Raw genomic sequence first — 26734 nt, forward strand, 5'->3', positions numbered from 1 at the left:
CAATTTAATGTTTATTATATGAGAGAAAAACACAGAAAGGTTAATGGAAAATGTAATGTCTCGCCTCCAATTTATTAAACGCCACATATTCTTATCTCCTGCTCTCTCTTATCTTACACAGTAGCAGGAGAACCGATAATAATGCGGCATCATTACACTGTTAGTGTATCAGATCCAATTATATCATCATCACAAAGATTTCCAAGAGTTCAAATGTCTTTATTAAGAGCAAGTTGATAAAATGTTCATTGAAGCCAAAGCACTCCATCGTACATATTCAGTTTGTTCCACGTCTCATTGTAATAGATCTGAATGAGACTTACAGCTAATGTTTATAAGGGACAGATTTATATATAAAATATATAGTAAATACAGTAACATTATCATTTTATCATATGCATTCAGCAGGATATACTTTTATCAAAAGTGGCAATGCAGACAGTGGTTGTTAATGCCCCTCAGAATACAGAATTATACCCATCTGTAAAATACTAACCCTACTAAATTCAGCAAGGCAGTGGATTCAGTCTGGTACAAATTAAAATACTGATTTAATGCTTCTATTGTATTCACATATTTTCAGGAAAATGTAGTATGAAAAATACTACATTTATAAAATAAAAACAAAACACTTTGCATGAAAACGAGATGCCAAAATAGTGTTAAGGTTGTGTGTAGAAAAGATTTAAAGTAACTAAACAGTGTCTACATATTGCATTTGTTGGCAAAAAAACACAAAAGATGATGCCTAGAGTGTTTAGATGAAGAAGGTTTTGTTGGTGGGGCGAGCACTAGTATTTTTCCTTCTCCGTTTGAGGACTTCAGCCCTGTAAAAGCTAGAGGTTCACTCCAATTTCAGCAGCTCCACATCAAATACAAGGGTGGCGTTGGGAGGAATGACACCAGGGTGTCCCGTGGCCCCATAAGCCATGTCTGGAGTGCAGGTGATCTTCGCCCGCTGACCCAAACTCATCTGAAATTAGGTAGAAATATTATAGAGCAAGCACACACTCCACAGAAACAGCTTTAGAATACACACAGCACAGCATCAGACTCCTCCTTTACCTGTGCAACTCCTTCCTCCCAGCCCTTGATGACTTCCTGTCGGCCGATCTTGAATTTGAAGGGCTTGTTTCTGTCTCGTGACGAGTCGAACTTCTTTCCGTTCTGCAGCATCCCTGCAATTAAATAGCAAAAAAGTTAAAAACACAATTATCATCACAACAAACTGGGTGATTCCCTAAAAATGTTTACTGTTCATAATGCAAAAATCTAATCCTAAGATTAAGGAGAATATGCTAACACATCTAAACAGACAAACAGTTGATGAAGAAACATGCACGACTGCAGCTCCCAGGCTCACAGGAGACAGTAATTGATCAGATACCATCAGCACAACATCCTCAAGCGTCCATTTAACCGCAGATTCAGACTGTGCAACATGGCGGAAAAAACAGACAGCACAACACTGGCCCTAAAACAACAGCTGGTGAAACAGAGAGTCCACATCAATCATCCATCACCTGTGGAGCGGCCACACAGACAGATCTAATTATCTCAGCAGTTTGTGCTGACGTCATACCTGTAATAAGAATGACAACTAGATTTTTACATTTTCTCAAGCTGCTAGAGTGTTTGGTGGTGGTTGTTAGGATGTTGCTAGAAAGTTTTTAAGAGTATTATTAGGGTGTTCTGGATGTTTCTAGGGTGTTGCTAGGGTCTTCTGGTGGTTTTTAGGGTGTTGCTAGGTAGTTACTAATGTGTTCTGGCTAGTTTTTAGGGTGTTGCTAGGGTGCTCTTGGAGGTTATTAGGGTGTTGCTACAGTGTTCTGGATTTTTTAGAGCATTGCTAGGGTGTTCTGGATGCTTCTAGGGTGTTGGGTGGTGGTTATTAGGGTGTTGCTGGAGTCTTCTGGATGTTTTTAGAGTACCGCTACAACTAGATTTTTACATTTTTTTTAAGCTAGAGTGTTGGGTGGTAAATGTTAGGGTGTTGCTAGAAAGTTTTTAAGAGTATTACTAGGGTGTTCTGGATGTTTCTAGGGCGTTACTAGGGTCTTCTGGTGATTTTTAGGGTGTTGCTAGGTGGTTGCTAATGTGTTCTGGGTAGTTGTTAGGGTGTTGCTAGGGTGCTCTTGTAGGTTGTTAGGGTGTTGTTACAGTGTTCTGAGTGTACTGGATGCTTCTGGATGTTTTTAGAGTACTGCTACAACTAGATTTTTACATTTTCTCAAGCAACTTTGGCACAGGCCATGAAGTTAAGGTGTTGGGTGGTGGTTGTTAGGGTATTGCTAGAGTGTTCTGGATGTTTTTAAAAGCATTGTTAGTGTGTTCTTGATGTTTCTAAGGTCTTCTGGGCAGTTTTTAGGGTGTTGCTAGGGTGCTCTTGGTGGTTTTTAGTTCATTGCTAGAGTGTTTTCAGGTATTGCTAGGGTGTTCTAGATGTTTCTAGGGTGTTGCTAGGGTCTTCTGGGTGTTGCTAGGTGGTTGCTAATGTGTTCTGTGTAGTTGATAGGGTGTTTCTAGGGTGCTCTTGGTGGTTGTTATGGTGTTGCTAGAGTGTTCTGGGTGTTTTTAGAGTATTGTTGGAGTGGTCTGGATAATTTAAGGGTGTTGCTAGGGTCTTCAGAGTGGTTTTAGGGTGTTGCTATCTGGTTGCTAATGTGTTCTTGGTAGTTGTTAGGGTACGCTTGGTGATTGTTAGGGTTTTGCTATAGTCTTCTGGATGTTTTTGCTATAGTCTTCTGGATGTATTGCCAGGGTGTTCTGTATGGTTGCTAATATGTTCTAGGTAGTTTTTAGGATGTTGCTAGGGTGTTCTGGGTGGCTTTTAGGGTGTTGCTAAGTGGTTACTAATGTGTTCTGGGTAGTTGTCAGGGTGTTGTTAGGGTGCTCTTTGTGGTTGTTAGGGTGTTGCTGGAGTCTTCTGGATGTTTTTAGAGTATTGCTAGGGTGTTCTGGATGTTTCTAATGTCTTCCTATGGTCTTCTTAGTGGCTTTAGGGTGTTGCTAATGTGTTCTATTTAGTTGTTAGGGTGTTCCTGGTGGTTGTTAGGGTGTTGCTAGAGTCTTATGGATGTTTTTAGAGTATTGCTAGCATGTTCCGGATGTTTCTAGGGTATTCCTATGGTCTTCTGGTTTGATTTTTAGGGTGTTGCTAGGTGGTTGCTTATGATTTCTAGGTAGTTGTTAGGGTGTTGCTAGAGTCTTTTGGATGTTTCTAGGGTGATGCTAGGGTCTTCTGGGTGGTTTTAGGTGTTGCTAGGTGGTTGTTAATGTGTTCTTTGTGGTTGTTAGGATGTTGCTAGGTGGCTGCTATGGTGTTCTCTATGTTTTAGGGTGTTCTGGGTGGTCTCTGTGATATTTTGATCTCCAGATATGGCTTAATTTTCTTTTTAAATCCAAGTCTATAGATTATTTTTTTGACATTTAATTTTGTGCCATGTAAGAATCCATAAGTTAATCCTTTAGAAAAGCAAGAGAAAATCTGAAATAAAGAGATTGATGCTAAATTCATTTCTCTTTAGTTAGCTCATTCAAGATGTCTGTGGTTTGTCTTCAATCAAACAGGCTTTAAAATCAGGCATAGTCCACTAACACACAGCTGACCCATCAGAGGGAGCGCTTCTGCGCCTAAATCTCCTGCGGAATCTGAGCTCTTGTGATCTAAATGAACAAAAAGAATGAAATATGAAACACTGGCCTAATTCACTGGATTATTCAGATGGCTTAAGTAGGTCACCTTTTGCCTCCGTCTATATCAAAGGAAGAAAAAAAGAAAGAGACAGAAAGATACGAATAGGTCTTGGATCATATAGTATGCCTAATTTAAAATAAAGCATATTAAAAGTATGTAATATTTAGCAACAAAAGCTGCCTAGTTTTGTCAGATGTACAGTGCCTAAGAAAGAAAGAAAGAAAGAAAGATGTTTTTAAATATCTCCTATTTATACATTTATATTTTAACTATGGCTGCTAAATGAAAATTTAAATAAAACTGAAAAGAATTTTCAACTAAAATATTAATTATAAATTAATTAAGATGATTAATATCAGCATAATTACATGTAAAAAAAATATATTGTTTTTAATTGTTTTTTAGCAACCTTTAATCAGCACATTACCATATTAGATTGACATCATTTTAACAAAAATCTAACTAATAAAAATAAATCTTAATCTAATCTGTAACAATTAAAAATAAACCCAAACCTAAATCTAAACCTAATCTAAATCTTAAAATAAAATTATAAAAATATATTTTATATTCCATCTCATATTTTTTCCCAAATTTATAAAATATATTATTATGATTAATATAAAATTATTACACACAAACAATAAGGCATTATGAAACATTAATATGATTACAAAAGTACTACTAGATACGTATGCCATCAATCATATCAAAATCCCACATTTCACTATCTATCAGATCATAGTTTCAATTAATTGTATGAATAACCATCTAACCCATCCAACTTTAGTAAAGACAACAGTGTCTGTGCTTTGTTTAAATCTGACACACCATGAGAAGCACTTATTATAGTTTCATCCATGCTGAGGGAGATTTAAAGGTTCCTTAAGCTGAGAGACGGTTCTCTTACAGTACAGTAAAGTATTAACTTTCACTCCCCCCTGGAATTTCACTGGGACTTCCAGGAAGGTCCCTGCGCCAAGATATCTGCAGAGTGGGCTCCATTCCAAAACCAGACAGTATATTATAAAACAAGCTTGTTCTACTACAAGGACGTACTAAAGCTTATTTATGAATGAACTAAACTGACTGAATTTATCCAGTGTTGCTCTAACAAACCTTTGGAACTTTTATCAATCTGTACAAAGACCATTTATAAAGTAGATTTTTACATTTTCACAATGTGAATAGTGCTTAAATAAACTCGCCGCCATTCTGTGTTTGGTACTTATGGTGTTCCAAGTAGTTTTTAGCATCTTGCTGTATTGTTCCTAGGGTGTTCTGTTATGATTGTCCATCAATTTTAAAATACTCCAAAACAAATATATGTATAAATCAACTCATGTTATTTGTACATATACTGTAGCGGCAAAAAGTAAAACTGTCCGACCAAACAAAATTCACATCTTCACCCTCACCTTTTATTTAAATATAATAATAATAATAATAATATATATTATATATATATATATATATATATATATATATTGAAAATATGTTACAGATTTTGTAAGCTATTGCATAGTTAGTAGTCAATAAATTTTGGCCAAACTGTTGAAATTACAAAGAAATTATGAGTACATGCAAAACAATGAAAGAAACAATGAATCAACAAAATATGCATAACTGATTATGAATAAGTATTATGATGAGCTTTTCCTGTGAGATTTTTGTTTTTCTATGCTGAAGTTTGCCTTTTTTTGAACAAATAATTTTGTTTTCCTCATAATTTGAAGGTTTAATCAAACTTTTAGGGTCATTAAAACAAATATCATCTCTGTACATTACTTTTGGCCACTACTGTATAATCACTTTAAAGTCTCCACAATTATTATTTTTTTATGGAATATTCCAGCATTGATTTATCCATGCACTTTTCTTTTTTTTTTTTTAAATCCATGTGCATTGTAATCTTTAATGAAAATAACTTCCCCTTTATCTTGCAGCAACATCTCTTCTCTTCGCTGATGATGTGTTTACTGGCGTGAGGGCGGGGCAACCTGTCACTCACATGAAATCCACCAATAGCAAACCACAACCATCCAATGATCCAATCAATTCCCAATGGACAAAATCAAGACCCGCCCTACATTTTTCTTGTTCGAAAAGCCATTTCACTTGAATATACTCCACAATATGAAAGAAAAAACTTTTGCAACTTCCGTTTCATGCAGACTTTAACAGAAATTTTAATGCTAATAGCTTTACGGACCCTTTACAAAACCAGGATCGTTACAAGTCACAGAATATCTTGCAGCTTGTACTATCAGCTCCACAGTAATTTTATTATCATGATTACAATCAGCGGTCATGTTGGGTGGGAGCTTTTCTTTGTCCGATGGATGTAGCCTTGTGCGAACCTGATCTACTGACAGCCTTGGAAAAAAACCTAAAGTCAATCTCGGTTTCTGAACCTGTGCGTGAGAGCTCGGTGGGAAAGAGTGTGAACCAGTACAGCAGGCAGAGGCCGGGATGGCTATTTTTACCACAGCTTACAGTATCCGTCAACCAGAGCTGGCAGCCGGTTTCTCTCAGTCAGCGTCAAATGTAATAAGATGCACATGCTACCTGAATGCAACTGCCTCTTATAGATTTGTTGGCACATTTTAACTCAAAAACATGTCAGCAGAAAACCACGTGGCATGGAAAACTCATGGGTTCATGTTTTCATCAAACAATGGTTTTCTATTTTAATATACTCCAAAATATAAATTATTCCTGTGATCAAAGCTGAATTTTCAGCATCCTTCAGAAATCATTCTAATATGCTGATTTGCTGCTCAAGAAACATTTATTATTATTATCAAATTATTAATTATTTAATTATATAAATCAAATTATTATCAAAGCAGTTGTGCTGCTAAATGTTTTTGTGGAATCCATGATACATTTATAAGGATTCTTTGATGAATGGAAAGGTTTTACTGTCATTTTAGATCAATTTAATGCATCTTTGCTAAAAAAAAGTATTAATTTCTTTCAAAAAAGAAAATCTTACTGACTTTTAAAAGGTAGTGTATACATCTTCATTTTGTTCAATAACCTCCACGCTAAACTTTATCTCATATTACAGCCTGCTGAGTGGTGAGCTGTACAACAACTCATTCCCAGAACTTGAAACCCTGGCTGCATCCCAATTTCCAGACTGTCCATACAGAATGCCAGAATATGCCAGCATCTTGAATCAGGTTGGAAAAAAATTAAAGCCAAATGTGCCCGGATGGTATACTATTTCTAGTAGGGATTTAAGGATTATTTTTCAACTAATACTATAACCTACAATCTCTTGCACTATGGATGAGACTTGGATAGTAAGATCTTGAACGATAAAACATCTGAGAAACATCTCCTCCATTGATTACTGTTATTATATTAGTTAATATTATTATTAAAGGTGCCATAGAATTTTTTTTAAAAAGATGTAATATAAGTCTACACTGTAAAAAATGGCTGTGAAATCTACAGTTATTTACTGTCGATTTCACAGTAACATTACTGTATAAGATTTTTACAGTAGAATATTGTAAAGTTTACAGTAAGACTGTAAAAATCACAGTAGTCCAAGAATTACAGTTGAAATCACAGTAGTCAAAGCATTACTGTAAAAAAATCACAATTTAGCCACTATAGTACTGTAAATAGTAAAGTAAACTACTGTAATTTTCCTTTTTTTTATCATATCTTTCTTTGTACCCCTTTCACATGGACGGCTCCAGATTATTGTTGTTCAGAATTCATTACCAGAATATGATGTAAATACTCGATGGTGAGCTTTAAGTAAAAGTGTAATATTAATAAATTAAAATGTGTCATGTAACTTGTACTCTGATGGACCTGCTGCAGGAGCTTTCTATTCCATACAATATATATTTTTTAAAGAATTCACATAAGATTCCAAGAATATGTTTTGTTTGTTTGTTTTGTGACCGTAAATGGGTGTTTGGGTGTAGGTGTTAACAGGGCAATAAAATATTTGATAAGCCTTATCTTAATCTCCAAAGTCTCCCCTGACATGGTCTAACAATATAGGCTTCATAAATGCATAATTTTTTTAGATATCATCCTCAGATTTGAACTGAAGCATGACCATTGGTTATAAGTTGCAACCCAGCAAACACAGTACATTGTGACGACGTCGTCAGTGTTAGTCGTTATTTGGTCAGTGTGACATTACTTTATGACAACGTTATGAGGACGTCGTGGTAATGTTCCATTTTTTAGAATCTTGGCTAACGTTCCAGAAACGTCGTGGGCACGTCCTCAAAAGACGTCGCTGGTTAATCCCACGGAGAATGTTGTAGCGACGCGATCCATTGGTCTCCTGATAACATTCCAGACGTGTAACTTTTTGTGTTCAAAATGTACAAAAAAAATCTACAATGGGAATGTACAACATGAATCTATTTTCCAAACCGTGTTTTTGTCTTACCCTGAATTATTATGGTACACCTAGAATAAGTGTGTATATTTGGACTATTTTAGACCGTGTAGAAACCGCTGCGGAGTAGCACAAATACCTGCGTGACTCGTCATAGAGATAACAGAGAGAAGTAGCTCCGGCTACAGTGTTCTTCCGCAAGATATGCCGTTTTGTTTATGAACTGCTAGAGTGCCAAAAGACTTGTTTATATATTATATATATGTTGTGTTTGTGAATTACGGATATTTATTGGATGGGGCATGCGCGAGACAAATTCGAACTTTTAAACAAGCAGGTCAAACGGACTTTAGGAGAATCTGAGTACTGCGCATGCGCATCAACGGTCGACCTCCAGCAGACGGACACAGAGTAAAAGGTAAGCCCTGCAAATCTTCTTTTATTAATCGTTTTTGCCCATATGACACTAAATATCACTTGTGACGAGTAATGTTAGTGCAGTGTTTTTGGTTTTCTAAATGTATTTAATAAATAAATTCCGTTTGGTTATGTGAGCACGAGCGTTGTCTCCCGTGAGGCGGTAACGTTCAAATCTGAGACAGTTTTACATTTTTCTTTTAGTTATTTTAAATGTAATGTTAACTGTTTAATGCTATAAACAGCAGAATAATCACTTATATTCGTTAAATGGCAACTGTAGTAGAGTGTTTGTTAATTTTAGACCCTGCCTGGTCTCCTGAAGCTCACGTGAACCATTGTGTATAAAACGGTTAACGTTAATCAGACACGGTTAATTACGTTACTTAATATAAAATTATTTGTAATGACTTTCAATAATCCTGGTAAGTCAATGATTTAGAGTTGTTCATAACGAAATATTCTCGTTTGTCGCCACTTAACGTTACTGGTTTAACGTTATGTGTGATTAGTCTATTCATTCCTATCTAACATACTTTTTATTTTCAGCAGCTGAGGAGAGACAGCCATGATGCCATGACAATAATTGATGATTAAAAGCAGTGGTGGGTATTAAATTCGTTTTTCTGACTGCTATTGATATGTATGTAACGTTCAGTCTTTAATTACCCTTTATATACAACCACATATCATTCAGATAATCTCCAGGTGGACTGCACGGGTCCAGGATCTAGAGATCATCCATCATGAGGACGATGTTCCAGGAGAAGCAGCGTATACTGGGTGAAAAACTATGCCTCATTTTTTCCAATATCACAGGTAAGACTAAATGTATTTAAATTGATTTCAATCATGGGTCATGTCTTTCAGGTCTGCTTGATCATTTTGTTGTCCTGGATGTGAAAACATGGTCAAAAGGTGTGTCAATCAGCATCCAGCCATAAAAGCAGCCTTCTCGTTAAAGGGCTCAGAAGGACAAACAGGTAATTCACAGGGTTGAATTTCACAATTCAATTACTCACAGAGACAAGATGTTAATAATTCTGAATTCAAGGGGTCAGCAATTTTACTATTTGATACATTTACACTTTTTATTTCAGTCAAAATTAAATCTCTGATTGATGAATCTGAACATAGTTGATGTGTACATTTATTTAGAGATCAGATTTGATATCTTAAAATGCACTGTCTGTCCAAAATTACAGACTTTCCTGCTGTTGGTGCATGTTAACCATCATCCTGTCATTGCTTCTTTTATGTTTCAAAAAGCAGACTTTATCTTTATCATTCCAGGTCCTGATTAGGAGACGCAGAGAACATGAAGCTACAGTATGTGCCGTGCAGCTTATATTTATCAAGCAGTAAAAATGCTCAAAACTAAAAACAAGCATTTAAAAATTTTATGAAAACAGTCATTTATTACACTCCATTCATTCAACAGCAATGGTTGATTTCGTACATCATTGCATCATTTCTACATCATTCCACATGCTTTACACTTTCAAATTTCAGTTTTAATCAAGTGTTTACATGTCCTATCGAACATATTAGAAAAGGTTTAAACCACCCCTTACATTCAGAATGAAATTTTAAAAAATTTGATTTGGCAAATTTATTCTGAATGACATTGTTGCATGTGACTTAAAGTTCACCCAAAAATGAAAATTCTGTCATCCTTTACTTATCCTTTACAAATGATACACAATCACATCACATAGGCTGCTTGGCAACCCTATATATATATATATTTTTTTTTTTAATCTAAAACTATAGCAGCAACATTAGCTGTGTTTACATGGGTTCTAATAATCAGACTAGTAGCACAGATGGAACAAGAAGTCACATGTTTATTGGAATGAATTGGCCGGGTCCAATTGACATTTCATTCGGATTGAAAGAGCATGTTTAAAACTTTTTTAAAATCTGTTCGATACTATCAAATACAATCCAAAATCTCCTTCCACTCATCATCTTATCCACAAGCTCCTTGTTTTGGCCGTTGAAATGAGCATTTTTACTGCTTAAATATTAACAGCATGGCACAAAGCTTAATGTATTCATTGTCTCCTAATTAGGACCCATAATAGATAAATGTTAAGTCTTGTTTTTAAAAAAATCTGTGTAGTGCAGTCGTGCAATGTACCAACTGCTTTGATATGATTATTGGGTTAACTAACTTGTATGCAAAGGCTCACAAACTGTGTTAGAACTTTCACAGTGTACGCCTGCCAAGACTGTTGTTCATCTTCGAAACATAAGTGAAGATATTTTAATGAAATCTGAGAGCTTTCCATCCCTCAATTTACAGACCATGCAACTAACACTTTGACACTTCAAAAAGTTCATAAAGTGATTGTAAAAGTGATCCATATGAATGGAGAAGTTTATTCCAAATTTTTTTGAAGAGACTTGTTCGCTTAATGCAATATACAGTTTGAGTTTAGACTTTTTTCACATATAAACATTAATTAGAAAACAATGGAAAATGGAAGCTCAACTTGTTTGTATATGCACTAGTGTGTTGAATTTGTTTATTATATAAGGTGATCAAGTTTATTCAGAAAATTTGGACTAAACCTCTCTATTAGATTAGATTTACGATCTGTATGAAATTATTTTATTTTAAACATCAAAGTGGCAGTTGTGTAGACTGTCAATAAAAGGAACAAAGCTCTCAGATTTCATTAAATTATCTTTTTTGTGTCTTGAAGATGAATGAAAGTCTTAACAGGTTTGGAACGACATGAACTCATGTCATGATAAAAACAATGTTATAACTTACAATATATACATGATAATATTTTAATGATTTCAAAATACTTTGAAGAATACAAAAAACATTTAGGTAATATTTAAATTATTTTTTTTGTGCTTTCGTGTACATGAAGATGTATTTTTTGAGGATGCTGCTATGATAGACCCTAGATTTAAGGGAAAGGTGAAAAATGAGTAAGTCTGACAGTGACACGATTATAAATGTAATTCGGTAATTTAACGGATCTTGCCCAAACTCACCTAGTCAGAGCCAGTTGCATTCAGTCAGTGTTTAAAATCTGTAAGGAAATGGCTAATAGTAAAATTGTTTAGAATATTAAAGTAAAACTACTTTAAAATATTATTATTTTACTATATTTTTCAACAAATGCAGCCTTGGTAAGTGGAAGAGACTGCTTTCAAAAGTAAAAATGCAGCTTCTATCAATGTAATCTTCTTTCAGCTGCCAGAGTAGGAGGATGATGATGGCAGTGGTGACCGAGATGAAGAGGAGGAGGAACATGTAAGTTAGACACACTTTCCTCATTCCTTTCTAACAAATAATAAACCTGACTACAACAACTACTACAATAACATTGTTTTTAGCTTCCAGTTTGCAAAAATCCAAAGTGATCCTTGCCTCAGAAGAGCCTGAGAAAGACACACTTCCTCTTCTCTCACAGCTCTCCATCATCTTCCTCCTCAACACTGTTGGAAAGAGTGTTCTACACAGCTGAGGACACGGTAATGAGAGATCTCAAATTCTTCCTGAGAAAGTCCACATGTTTATTTTCTTGAACAAAAACTGTACATGTATTTTTGGGTGGGCCAAAGTATTATTTGAAGAAATGCTAAAAATCTCTATATTGCTCTTTATACATATCTTTTACTCTTTATGAGTGTCATCTTCTAGATTTTTTTTATCTTTTGGGAAGCTCAAGGACTGTAAAAGTTCTAGTAAAGCAGTATTAAAGCACATTACCTCAGTATATATTACTCATACAGGACAATTAAGAAATGGTTTAAAACATTTTTTTGCAAATAAAGTAATAAAATATCTGCTAAATCTTTTTCACATATCATTTTTGTGCTAAATTTTGGAGAGTAGTAATCATAAGAGTATAAATATAATTGATAAAATCATTATTTAACTATACCCATCTCTCTAATGATGAAACACTTTTTCAGTAAAAAGAATAAAACATTAATCATTGGTTACATTTATTTATTGATTGTATTGTTTGGTCTATGAATGTGTTTGATTTATAAATTCATGTTCAATTCTCTGTACTCATAACTTAATAACACTTGGTTGCATGGTAATGTTAATGTATTGGCTTATTTTACAAAGTAACAATGCTGATGATTTCATGGATGCAGTTTGTTTCTAGCCATTTTCTATCATACAATTAGAATTTATAATATTTTATAGCAGAGAATTAAGTGTTCAGTTCTGCATAGATTCTGTGCATGGAACACAGAATGTTCGTTAACTTTGGATGGTATAATGGAATGTTGTCCAATGTCCATTATCCCTTTATGTTGTACCTGTTTTGTCATTCCTGTTCATCAAATGTTTTTAAATAAATAACTGTTAACAATTATCTTATTGTCTGCAGTTGATTGCTATGTTTTAGAATATGGGTGATTCTTTTAATGATGACTAATATTAAATCACAATGATACAATATTTAAATTGTACAGCGAGAAACTGAATTTACAGTGATTACCTGTTATCTACTGTTTATAGTTATGTATTGCATACAATACATAAAAAAAAAACAGTGCTTAACTGTTTTTTGTATGTAAATGCAATCGAAATCACAGTATTTTTTTCTTCTACAGTAAAACAATCAATACTGTAAATACAACTAAAATCACAGTGTTTAATTGTTTTTTATTTTACAGTGAATACACAAAATACTGTAAATGGAAGTACAGTACCCTTACTGTAAAATGTATTCACAGTAACTTACTGGCAACAATTAGCCAGTAAGTTACTGTAAATACAAGTAAAATCACAGTATTTAATTGTTTTTGATTTCACAGTGTATACATAAAATACTGTAAATGGAAGTACAGTACCCTTACTGTAAAACGTATTCACAGTAACTTACTGGCAACAATTAGCCAGTAAGTTACTGTAAATACAACTAAAATCACAGTATTTAATTGTTTTTGAATTCACAGTGTATACATAAAATACTGTAAATGGAAGTACAGTACCCTTACTGTAAAACGTATTCACAGTAACTTACTGGCTAATTGTTGCCAGTAAGTTACTGTAAATTTCACAGTAAATTTTTTACAGTGTAAGGTGTCCCCTGAATGTGTCTGTGAAGTTTCAGCTCAAAATATCCCATAGATTTTTTTTAATTCATTTTTTAACTGCCTTTTTTGGGGCATCATTATAAATGAGCCGATTCAGAGCTGCTGGCCCTTTAATTGCTCATGCTCTCTTTTAAAAAAAGTTCAAATCGATCTTTACAAAGTGTTCGTCATGCAGCATGTCTAATCGCGTAAGTACAGTGTTCATTTGAATGTTTACATTTGATTCTGAATTAGTTTGATGGTGCTCCGTGGCTAAAGCTAACATTACACACTGTTGGAGAGATTTATAAAGAATGAAGTTGAGTTTATGAATTATACAGACTGCAAGTGTTTAAAAATGAAAATAGCGACGGCTCTCGTCTCCGTGAATACAGTAAGAAACGATAGTAACTTTAACCACATTTAACAGTACATTAGCAACATGCTAACGAAACATTTAGAAAGACAATTTACAAATATCACTAAAACTATCATGTTATCATGTCAGTTATTATCGCTCCATCTGCCATTTTTCGCTATTGTTCTTGCTTGCTTACCTAGTCTGATGATTCAGCTGTGCTCATCCAGACGTTAATACTGGCTGCCCTTGTGTAATGCCTTTCATAATGTTGGGAAAATAGGCTGGCATATGCAAATATTGGGGCGTACACCCCGACTGTTACGTGTTGACAGTCGCCTGTTCTTCTGAGGTCTTTTAAACAAATGAGATTTATATAAGAAGGAGGAAACAATGGAGTTTGAGACTCACTGTATGTCATTTCCATGTACTGAACTCTTGTTATTTAACTATGCCAAGATAAATTCAATTTTTGAATCAAGGGAACCTTTAATACTATTATATTAATTAGATTACTAAACTAGTCCATTACTAACCCTAGCCCTAAACCATACATGATGAAAATGGTTAGTAACATTATCTATTACATTACACATTTTAAGTAATTGTGACCAGCAGGGCTGGCGAGAGCCGTGAGGGAACGGCGCGAGGCCGGTGACGCGAGTGATAATGAGCGTCACCTGCGAGGCGTGCCGGCCTCGAGTCTCTCACGGAGGAGCTCCGGAGGCATAAAAGGAGGAGCGACTACAATGAAGGACGAGAGAGGACCAGGCCTGGACTTTATTTTATGTTATATTATGTTTGTGTGGCCGGCAGACGTCCGCGAGGGTCTGCCGGCATTACTTTCGTTTTGTTTGTTTATTTTGAGATTAAAGTTTTGTTGAATGTTCGCCGGTTCCCGCCTCCTTCTTCCCATATTTACGAACTGTGTTACATTGGTGCCGAAACCCGGGAGGAAAGAGGGACATGCTGTCGGAGAGCCTTCGCTGCTGAGGGGGATCGCGGTGCTGCGGAGTTCGGGCAGCGCGGCAATGTGAAGACCGCGAGAGGCTGCCCGAGGCGGTGGTGCTGGAGCCAAGTGGAAGGTGGGACGGAGACCCGGATGCCGTGCTCCTGGGACGAGGTGGGGTGGCTGCCGTCCTGGACCTGGGAGTAAGCGCAGTCGCGGGAGTACCCCCCCCGGCCTGCGAGGGGCGTTGGGGGTATGTGACGAGCAGGGCGGGCGAGAGCCGTGAGGGAACGGCGCGAGGCCGGTGACGCGAGTGATAATGAGCGTCACCTGCGAGGCGTGCCGGCCTCGAGTCTCTCACGGAGGAGCTCCGGAGGCATAAAAGGAGGAGCGATGTTCGCCGGTTCCCGCCTCCTTCTTCCCACAACTACTAACCGTGTTACAGTAATATAATCGGACTCATTTTTGATTACTTTGATTACTTTTAGCATTTACTTGTTTATCAGATAAAGTTGAATAGGATAGGATCTTGTAACATAAAAATCATAGAGAAAAAATGTTGAAAATTTGTCATCAACAAAATGAAGTGTATTAAACATTACATTATATAGGTGTATTGGGGTCAATTATTCCTTAAAAAAGGAATGCTGTTGCTCAAACATAGGGAAGTATGTTTTAAAACCAAGAGAAGGGAACATACCCATAATTACACATGACATCACTACTTTACTGCCTCTGAATGTCTGGTCAGGGTTCAGGAAACTGGACACCTATAGTGGGTTTCTCTTTATTGCCATTACAGTGCCCTAATCCTGGAGCCACCACCCATCACACGGGTGTCTCTTCAGAACATATTTATACATAGTGTTGCAATTGTTATTAATAGAGCCGCCAGTCACAGGAAATCTGATAGCTTCCTGTGCTCTAATAATAAACCCCAGGGGACCCAGCGGGACTGGGCTAATTGATTTGTTCTGCCTGGCTGGCTCAGAGAAAGGTAGATGTGAAACCGAGGGTCTCTCTGATAATTCAGGCATGAGCCCATGATAAAATCCATTCTGTTTCGCTTTGCATGCAACCATGACTGCTGATAATATAGGGCCAACAACCTGCCCAGCTAACAGGGAATGTTCTGGCAAGGTTCTCTCAAAGTTGTGAGCAAACGTTCTTCCAGTAACATTAATAGAATTTTCATTCAAATTAATTAAGTCTTTAAAGACTCCCTGTGGTGAAAATCAAGTTTTTAATGTTGTTTATATAGTATTTTAATATGCTTTAAGACAAACCATGTGCAAATTCATAAGTCAGCACCAATGCTGAGTATTTTCTCCTTAATACTGCCGTGAATAAAAGACGGTCTCAAACCCGCGGTTTGAAATCGCTGGTGTTTGTGACAACTATCATTAACAGTGAACTAGCAGGGGAGTTTTGAGAGAAGCCAGGTTATCCCGGTATATTTTTCTGTTGATATGAAAAATCGGCATGGCGAACAGTAACATGATTTGTGTAACATTACACTCTAAAAATGCTGGGTTAAAACAACCCAAGTTGGGTTGAAAATGGACAAACCCAGCGATTGGATTGTTTTAACCCAGCGGTTGGGTTAAATGTTTGCCCAACCTCCTGGGTAGTTTTATTTAAACCAACTATTGTTTAAAAATTGTTATATGGCTAGTTTAAAATGAACCCAAAATAGTTGGGAAATTAAAAACCAGATGCAATTATAGGCAACAATAATAGACAAAAGGAACATTAATAAATGTTAATTTCCAACATTTGAGTTAAATAAAACTACCCAGCAGGTTGGGCAAACATTTAACCCTACCGCTGGGTTAAAACAACCCAATTGCTGGGTTTGTCCATTTTCAACCCAACTTGAGTTGTTTTTAACCCGGCATTTTATAGAGTGTAGCAACACACTATTAGCTGTTTGATAAGATAGTCAAGCAAAAGGCGAATGATATGAATTACCGTTATGTGTCCGATGTTGTAAAAAGCGATACCATTGTGCAGCGTTTACCTCAGTAAGTTGACCGAGTGGATCTCTGAGTTGGCGTCAGCGAGTGGAGGTGGGGCTAATTTGAATATTCATTGATCCTCGTATATTAAATGAGGCTAATGTGTAGAATTACATTCAAGCTATTTAAGGCATGACAAATTTTTTTCACAGGAAAAAAATGTTTAAACCTCATTTTGGTGGGATAAAATGATTGACTACAGTACAGGGGGACTTTAAGAGAACATTCAAAAGTAACATTCCTATAATGTTTGCATTCTCGTGACTCTTTGCAGACACTGCATGTGTTTTGTAGGAGGCGTGGCTTTGGAGACAATCTGAAGGGAGGGTGGGATCTCATGCTTTTAAAGCTAGCTTGCTATTGCTAGTCACTTCAAAATTGTCTTCCCTACCCTTAAAGAGGCCAGATTTACTAATAGCTTGCAGAGCAAACCTTCTTTTGACATTAAAAAAAAACTATGGTCAGGATTTACTATAGACGATCAGTGAAAAATTAGCAATGCACTGTTATTTTTGGGGCTGATCTTATTGCATATGCATTTGTAGATGTTCCCCTTTCATACACAAAATTTATGGGAGGAGAGTGTTTAAGTGAATTACTAAGGTTTGCTCTTATCAATTTACTATGCTGTTATTTTACCGGCCCCCAAAAAAGCATGTCTTAAACCAGACGCAGCTCTTGGTAGATAGCGCTTGTCATTATGGAAAAGATCCCAGCTGAGTGTGTGTTCTTTAACTTGCGCGTCGTCAGTAGACCACGTGCAGAACTTTCCACTCCCATCAGCGCTTTTTTGGAATTGTGCTCTCATGCTAATTTGCCCTGTTTAGTAAATCTGGCCCTAAATCTTAAGCCCAAATGTCTCTCCTGCTCCACACTCTAAACATTTGCTCTATGGATTTTTGTCCATTTCAGCCAAAAAGAGTGAGGCCAAACAGTGATGACTTGAGTGTCTCTGGAGATAGTGCTGTATCTGGTTTACTCCAGGGCTCAAGGGCTCTCAGCAAAGGCCCTGCAGTGCTATATTAAGTACTGCAGAAGGGCTGTATTGATGTCTGCAGTGAGTCTGACCCTGTTTGCTGCTCTGAGTGCTAATGACCACCAGAAGCTCATCTCACAGTCAGTGCTGCCTGAATCTGGCTTATAATAACAGTGAGAGATCTGTTGGTTTACTGCAGATACCTCTGACAAGACAGGAAAGAACTTTTTACTTTACATGTTTTTGGCTTTTTTTGTTGTTGTCAGTATTGAACATATTCTTATTTAAAGATGACACAATAATATATTAATGAAGAAAAAAAAAATCTATAAAAATAATTGAATCAGATCATTCAGTAAGAAATAACAATTTTGGCCTATAGAGACAAAAATAATCACTACTGTTGGAAAGTTTGGATTCTGTAAGATTTTTTTGTTTTTGTTGTTGTTGATGTTGAAAGAAATGAAAACTTTTATTCAGCACGGATTAATTAAATTGATCAAAAATGACCATAAGAGATCTGTTTCTTTTGAACTTTCTATTTATCAAAGAATCCTGTTTAAATGCATCACAGTTTCCACAAAAATATTAATCAGCACAACTGTTTTCAACATTAATAATAAGAAATGTTTCTTAAGCAGCAAATCAGCATATTATGATTTCTGAAGGATCATGTGACAACAAAGACTTGAATAAAGGCAGCTGAAAATGCATCTTTTCATCACATGAATAAAGCACTGCAGTAATGACGTATTTTTGTAGCCTCCCAGTTTGCATCACCCTGGTTCCCTCAACAAAAAACCAATATGATTTTTCCATTGGCTTTTGGATTATTGCAGAAAATAAGCTGACAAACAAAAGCTTATGATTCTTACATGTTCTGTTCATCATGATAGTCTTCACAAATGAACACAACTTTTATGAATTCTGAAGTGTAAATACAACCAGCAGAAGTCAAAGGCTAAACATAGGCTGTAAACAAACTACACCACGATCGCATCACTTCAGTGTCACCATCACTAAGCTTCTGACAACTCTTTCAATCTTTGTTTACCCTGAACGTTCAAGTTATAATAGTTTGCAAAAGTGATTATAAACACAGCGAGGCTGTGAAAACATGACAGTTAATGTCCCTGACCACCTCTGTAGTACCATGTGTCATTTTAAAGACAAGTAAAAGCTTAAAAAACAATCACAAGTGGGTATTACTTATGTATTTTATGGCGTGAATTAAAACGTGAGAATATCTTGAGCTTGTGTGAACCACAAAACTTTTTTTCAAGCACTTAACTAAAAACCCATTAAAAAAAAAAAACATTGACTGGACAATGGAACCAGAAGTGCTAAAATGCTAACTCCTTTCCACATTTTGGCCAACAAAAATACATCATCCCTGCACCACTTTATAAATTACATTTTAAACATTTTAAAATTGTAATAATATTTCACAATATTACTCTCAAATAAATGCATCCTTGAAGAGCATAACATTTAAAGAATCTTACTGACCGAAAACTTAGTGTATGTTTAAAATAAATGATTTAAAAAAGCAGTTTTATGGCTGGTAAAAGTATTTTTAAAATATATTTTATTTATATATGTTATTAGTACTGAAGAGCAATTTTCCACATATCTCCTGCAACTGGCAAACAAGGCATGGATTGAGGGCCAAATATTTTTATTCAGTCCAACACTGTGAAACCACATGGAAAATGTTAAAAAAAACCTAAAATGGAAGGAAAAAAAATGTAAACAAAGACATCGGTCCCACTTTATATTAAGTGGCCTTAACTACTATGTACTTACATAAAAAAATAAGTACAATGTACTTATTGGGTTCATATTGAATTGCAAAATACTTTTGCAGCTATTGAGGTGTGATACGGGTAAGGTTAGGGAAAGCTTTGGTGGTATGAGTAGGTTTAAGGGTAGGGGTAAGATGTAAGGGATGGGTCAACAGTGTAATTATAAATGTAATAACAGAAATTAATTACAGATGTAATTACATGCAGGTGTTTTTAAAATATAAGTACAATGTAAAAACATGTAGGTACACAATAAGTGCATTGTATCAAATGATTAATTTAAATGTAAGTACATAGTAGTTAAGGCCACTTAATACAAAGTGGGACCAAGACATCAAATAATATAAAATTAAGTAGATTCTGCACTCTTTCCAGGTGACTAATCTTGGTGACATTGATCATGTGACTCCTTTGAACAGGCCATCACATGTTCTGGCTTTCATTGAAGCACAAGTTCTTTGGAGCATCTCATATCATGCTGGAGACCATGATCATCAGGCTCAAACAATATGTAGTAAATTATAAAATGATGGATTGGAATTGAAAGCCTTTTCACTAGTGGTCTCAGACTTTTGGACTCCACAGTATTTTATAACAATATGAACATAATGATTTGAAAAGACATCTATTTTCTGATCCATTTGGCAACTTACTGTAGGTCATGAACAATAATAAAGGTCCAGAGTTCAAGCAATTATTATAAGGGCCTATTATGTAGTCGAGGACCAAGCAATTCAATAAGGGGAAAAGAATTGCAACACTTATCAAATACTACCTGCGTTTTCAAAGAGAAGCAGTGGGATACTGAGAGGAAAGAAAACATTAAACAAGAGGAGACAGAATGTTGTTATCGACATCCTGTTTCCTGTCTGTCTGAGTTGATAGTCTGCAGGGCGCACCAGCCGTCTGAGTGAAACCTCCAACAAACAACATATGTGAACAACATTTACATCAGCAGATTGTTTACCTATGTAATGCACAACGCATGTCTGGCCTTTCTTCGGAAAGGTTCTTCCTGTAAAGAAAGAGGAGAATGAGACAGTTAGTGCAAAGATTTATAGCATATGAACCTTACAATGTTAAAAATAATGGTTCCAAAAGGGGTTTTCACAGCGCTGCCATAGAACCAATTTTGAATCTTTTTTTAAATGAACTATTTTTTCTTAGTATGAAGACAATTTTATTCATCTAAAAAACTTTTTTCCATTGTAAAGAACTGCAACAATGTTAAAGACTCAGGGAAGTAGGAGGCGGGAACCATCGAACAGTAAAGCGGCAGCCCCTCATGGACAACTGCCACATAAACTAAAACAAAACACCAACATAAAGTCCAGGCCTGGTCCACTCTCATCCTTCACTGTTGTCAGTCCTCCTTTTATTCCTCCGGAGCTCCTGATGACCAGGTCCAATCTTATTGGCTGGCTGACACACAGCGTCCAGGACTTGCGTCTTAAAGGGATAGTTCACCCAAAAATGAAAATTATCCCATGATTTACTCACCCTCAAACCATTCTAGGTGTATATGTCTTCTTTCAGACAAACACAATCTGAGATATATTTAAATATATCCTGGTTCTTCCAAGCTTTATAATGGTAGTGAATGGAAGATTTTGAAGCCCAAAAAGTGCATCCATCCATCATAAAAGTAATCCACATGGATCCAGGGGGTTAATAAAGGCCTTCTGAAGCGAAGTGATAGGATTTTGTAAGAAAAAATATCCATATTTAAAACTTTATTAACTATAATAACTAGCTTCCGGGAGATGGCAGTATGCATACTGCGCAAGTCGACCTGCGCCACAAGAGTAACCCGTGAAGTGATGTATGACATGGGATGTAGGTGTAGCGTAAGTTTAGACGCCTCTCGCGGTTTAAACAAATAGGGCTGGGCAACAATCTCAAGCTGATCTTCTCTTATATCAAAATCCTCCAATATTTCTCTTTAAAAATTATCGTTTTGGACTTCTAATTTGTGACCAGTGTTTACTTTTGCTCTATCCTCTGCGCTTCCATGTTCGTCATCACGTCATGCGTCAGGTCAGGGGTTACTCTTCCGCCGCAAATCGATGTGTATGGCTGCTGCCGGAAGCTAGTTATTATAGTTAATAAAGCTTTAAATATGGATATTTTTTTACTAGAATGAATTGCTTCACTTCAGAAGGCCTTTATTAACCCCCTGGACCCTTGTGGATTATTTTTTTATGATGGATATATGCATTGTTTTAGGCTTCAAAATCACGTCCCCCATTCACTCCCATTATAAAGCTTGGAAGAACCAGGATATTTGTAAATATATCTATGATTGTGTTAGCCTGAAAGAAGAAAGTCATATACATCTAGGATGGTTTGAGGGTGAGAAAATCATGGGATAATTTTCATTTTTGGGTGAACTATCCCTTTAATCAGTCTACCAGGAAACATGGGTAACCAGGATAGGCTTTTAACAGATTTTCAGAGGTTTGCAAGATTTGCAGCATTGAATCTTTATAAGATACTCATGTATGTTGTTTTGGCAGCTTTTATGGTGAAGAACAACCAACAAACAGGAAGAAAAGGTCTGATTAACATGTAAAGCGACCAACCCTGATTAGCATTGGCTGTGTCCAAAATAAATAAGTAAATATCTTAAATAAGTAATTATTACTTCACAACTGCTAAAAAGTATGTTCTATATTATATAGTATGAATGTAATCCGGACATACTATATTTGCCATGTTGTCATTGTCATGTGACTTATCAGCGTCAATTGCGTCACTTCTCTGCCATTCACAAATCCACTCCCCGAGGCCTAATGGGATAGTAAAGTGTTCATCATATGCACATTTCAGAATCTCGCTGGAAGTTCATCTGGGTACTTTTTGCCTACTCTTTTATACAGTGAATTCAGACATGCTTATTTTTGTATACAGTTATTCAACAACTATAGTGAAGTATGCAATTTCGGATACAGCTAGAGTTTGAAATAGATATCACAAATAATAGACCACAGTGAAAAAAAAATTGTTCAAATAACTGTGGAAAAAGCTTGCTGCTCTAATTTACTAATTTAAAGGAACACTCCACTTTTTTTTGAAAATAGGCTCATTTTCCAACTCCCCTAGAGTTAAACAGTTGAGTTTTACCGATTTTGAATCCATTCAGCCGATCTCCGGGTCTGGCGGTACCTCTTTTAGCATAGCTTAGCATACTTCATTGAATCTGATTAGACCGTTAGCATCTCGCTCAAAAATGACCAAAGAGTTTCGATATTTTTCCTATTTAAAACTTGACTCTTCTGTAGTTCAATCGTGTAAGACCGACGGAAAATAAAAAAGTTGTGATTTTCTAGGCTGATATGGCTAGGAACTATACTCTCATTCCGGCGTAATAATCAAGGAGCTTTGCTGCCGTTCCATGGCTGCAGCAGTGCAATGATATTACGCAGCGCCCGTGAGCCCCTGCTTGCACAGGGAACGTGCCTTGCAACCATGGAGACGTTTGTGAGAGACGCTGCGTAATATCATTGCACTGCTGCAGCCATGATACGGCAGCAAAGTTCCTTGATTATTACGCCTGAATGAGAGTATAGTTCCTAGCCATATCAGCCTAGAAAATCGCAACTTTTCATTTTCTGTCGGTCTTAGTACACAATTTAACTACAGAAGAGTCAAATTTTAAATAGGAAAAATATCAAAACTCTTTGGTCATTTTTAAGTGCGATGCTAATGGTCTAATCAGATTCAATGAACTATGCTAAGCTATGCTAAAAGTGGTACCACCAGAACCGGAGATCGGCTGAATGGATTTGAAAATGGTAAAACTCAACTGTTTAACTCTAGGGGAGTTGGAAAATGAGCCTATTTTCAAAAAAAGTGGAGTGTTCCTTTAATCCACAAACCCCAAAGGGATCAATAAAATCACTTCTAAATCCATGAAGCCGCTCCTACAGTCATGAGATTTGGGTATGGTCTTAGACTTCATCTGCAGTCCAGGGCAGATCAGAAAAAGTGTGTGTGTGTGTGTGCGCAAGTGTGTGTGTGTGTGTGTGTGTGTGTGTGTGTGGTGGAGGTGGTGTCTGATTATGTGTGGGAGCTGGACAGGAATGTGAGCCACATGACAGCAGACTGGTGGGGGTCAGATAGGATGTCATTAGAGAGACGCAAGAGCGAGAAAAGTGAAAGCACCATTACATCGCATTCATTCCTGACACTGGTGACCCCAGTAGGGAGTTCTTGAGTTTGATGACTTGTGCCAAGAATTTTACGTCTGAAAGGTGTCAAAATCATATGAGCTCATGGTCACTCCAGCACTTATTTATAGCTTCTATTGATCAAGTCATAATAATGCTCATTATTATGATTCACTGACCTCCTACTGGTCCATATAAACTTATAAAGGAATAATCAGACTCTCAGCCCCAAATTCTGATAGAACTCATGTCTAAAAAACATAAACGGGTCAATGACGTGACAGATAATTTTTTTGTCCAAAGGCCTTAATAATAATAAACAACAAAGATATGACATCCAAAGTATGTAAGGTAGTTCACCCTCTTTTATTGAATCCAGAATGTTTTAATTATATACAAATATATATATATATATATATATATATATATATATATATCTATATATATATATGTATATATATATATATATATGTATATATATATATATATATGTATATGTATGTATATATATATATATATATATATATAAATAAATACACATATATATATACATATATATATATAAATATATATATATATATATATATATATATATATATATATATATATATATATATATATATATATATATATATATATATATATATATATATAAACGTATTTTAAAGATTTTGAAGTGGCCAAAGGTAATTCGGTTTAACCGTCCAAAGGCCAATACATTTCATTTGTGATATATCTTAAAATGTAATAAATGTATATATTTTTTATTCTGGCATGATTTTATAACATCATATATCAACAGTGCAAAATGGTATTAAAATTATGTGTAGAAGTTGTTGCTTTGTTGTGAGAAAGAATGTCTGGAAAAATGAATTTCATTGATGTCATTCGGAATAACCAATATAAAGGGACCATTTTGGATCAAGTCATGCGGTCACTATCATGTGACAGGATGTGACATCATTCAAACATCTGCGAAGGACCACATGCTCATGAAGCAAAGGTACTAACTCTCTCTTAACTATTTGAAAAATTCATGTTTTCACTTGCTCATACACATCCCCAAACATCAGGTCATTCGGTACAACCGCTATAAAACATGGAAAATGTTGTGATATTTTAAAAACTTGTACTAAATATAAAATGTTTGATTGTCCTTTTGCTAGCTAGCAAGTTAGATATCAGCCTGTTAGCATTGTTTGAAAATATCGTCATTCGGTATAACCAAAACTGTCATTCAGTAAAACCGAAATTTTGGTTAAGCCGAATTACTTTTTTCGGTGACAAATTTTGTCCATCTTGTAATAAATGACAAAAGCAGTCTTAATTGATTATAAAAACCACATAATCTCATTGTTAACACTTAATAAAACTTCAAAATTAATTATATCTCCATAATATCTTTTGACACTTTTATAAACCTTATTCGTCAATGACCCAAACACAAATGTAATCGTTGTAAGCATAAAGGCATGTTGAGTTGTTAGAATATTGCAAGAGCGTCAGTTCTCTGATGTTTTTAACTAAAGTGACTTAAAGTACAGTTAAGTAATAGCCCAATAAAATAACTTGATGTTAAAAGTCTATATTTGAAAATCATATGTATGATTTACCTTGGATGTTTTCTTTGTGAAATATTGGCAAGCTTCATATAAAACAAATAAATGATATAAAGTGTCACATGAAACGATCTGCATATTTGTATTTAGATATGTGTCACGGTTTCCACAAAAATATTAAACAGTTTTCAACATTGACAATAATAAGAAATATGTTTTCAGCAGCAAATCAGCATATTAGAATGATTTCTGAAGGATCATGTAACAGGCTGGAGTAATGATGCTGAAAATACAGCTTTGATCACCCGAATAAATTACATTTTAAATATAGGAAATTTTAAAAAAATCACAATATTACTGTTTTACTGCATTTTAGTTCAAATAAATGCAGCCTTGGTCAGCATAAAAATCTTACCAACCCCATATTTTTTAATGTTTGTATAGTGTATACAGTATTGTGTGGTTCAAGTGCTGTTAGTTATACTCTATATCAGTTTGGCCAATCAGAAAGGAGAAATACATCCATATATAAATGTCAACAACACTGTATTTTATCAATGAAAATGCCATCATGCTCAGTTTGGTGCCACCTGCATACAGGTAATGCAACAAGTGGCACACAAAAAAACACCTTACTGTGCCATTAGACCAGATCAGATCTCAGAATCCCAGTGACTCTGCCAGCAGTGCCAAATTACCCTGCAAAGCCCATTGGGATTAACATCAAAGCTCATGTCTAGCCAGGGCAAGAATGCTGCCATCTGAGACATACACGCTCAACAAAATCTACCTGCATTTTGCACGAGCAAAATCAAACTACAAGCATGTTGTAGAGGAAATCCAGAAAACACATTTCCGACAGCTGCATAATGAATCATAATGAGAAGAGTGTTTGAGTTGGCACGCATGGCACATATTATCTGCTGGGCACAGAGTCAGACACACGTTAAATCCCTGACTAGACAGTGAGCGGGAAACATCCTCATAGCGATGGGTATTTCGTTGAAGCTGTGTTAGTGTTGACTCATTTACGCAAATAATATACAATGAAAATTCAAGAATGTAAATAGATTATGTAATTAGAGCGACAGAATGTTCCAGCAATCCCGCTTTTACTGCAACAATGTACCAAAACAACATTCGAATTCGACAGTCGGTCTAGATAGAACGTTCGTGAATTTGAAATTCGAACTTATTAAATCATAGCGTCTTACCGTCTCCTGGAGATATTGTTTCAATCTCAACACCCATTCTGTTCGCGAGGATAGATCCTACAGTAGTGAGACAGTGAGAGAGAGGCTGTGAGACAGCAGCGCTGCTGCACTCCGCCCACTGTCATATCAG

General features: G+C 35.8%; 1 protein-coding gene across 1 annotated transcript; it reads right to left on the reverse strand.

Moving 5' to 3' along the window:
* On the reverse strand, positions 1 to 26734 carry fkbp1b (FKBP prolyl isomerase 1B). The gene is made up of 4 exons (XM_067383214.1): positions 26605 to 26734; positions 20630 to 20677; positions 1066 to 1178; positions 1 to 973 (listed from the first exon to the last, which is right to left on the reverse strand). The coding sequence occupies exons 1-4, from the start codon at positions 26639 to 26641 to the stop codon at positions 845 to 847; spliced, it is 327 nt and encodes a 108-aa protein (XP_067239315.1). The 5' UTR covers positions 26642 to 26734; the 3' UTR covers positions 1 to 844.

The sequence above is a fragment of the Chanodichthys erythropterus genome, chromosome 4 (genome assembly GCF_024489055.1).
Source record: "Chanodichthys erythropterus isolate Z2021 chromosome 4, ASM2448905v1, whole genome shotgun sequence".
In the NCBI taxonomy this organism is placed as follows: Eukaryota; Metazoa; Chordata; class Actinopteri; order Cypriniformes; family Xenocyprididae; genus Chanodichthys; species Chanodichthys erythropterus.

What these genes read in the sequence shown, in the direction of transcription:
- fkbp1b (XM_067383214.1), bottom strand. Translation starts at nt 26,641, where the DNA reads ATGGGTGTTGAGATTGAAACAATATCTCCAGGAGACG. An exon ending in ATGCGTTGTGCATTACATAG is followed by an intron (nt 1,179 to 20,629) that starts GTAAACAATCTG and finishes ATTTAATTGCAG; the next exon opens with GGATGCTGCAGAACGGAAAG. An exon ending in GGGAGGAAGGAGTTGCACAG is followed by an intron (nt 974 to 1,065) that starts GTAAAGGAGGAG and finishes ACCTAATTTCAG; the next exon opens with ATGAGTTTGGGTCAGCGGGC.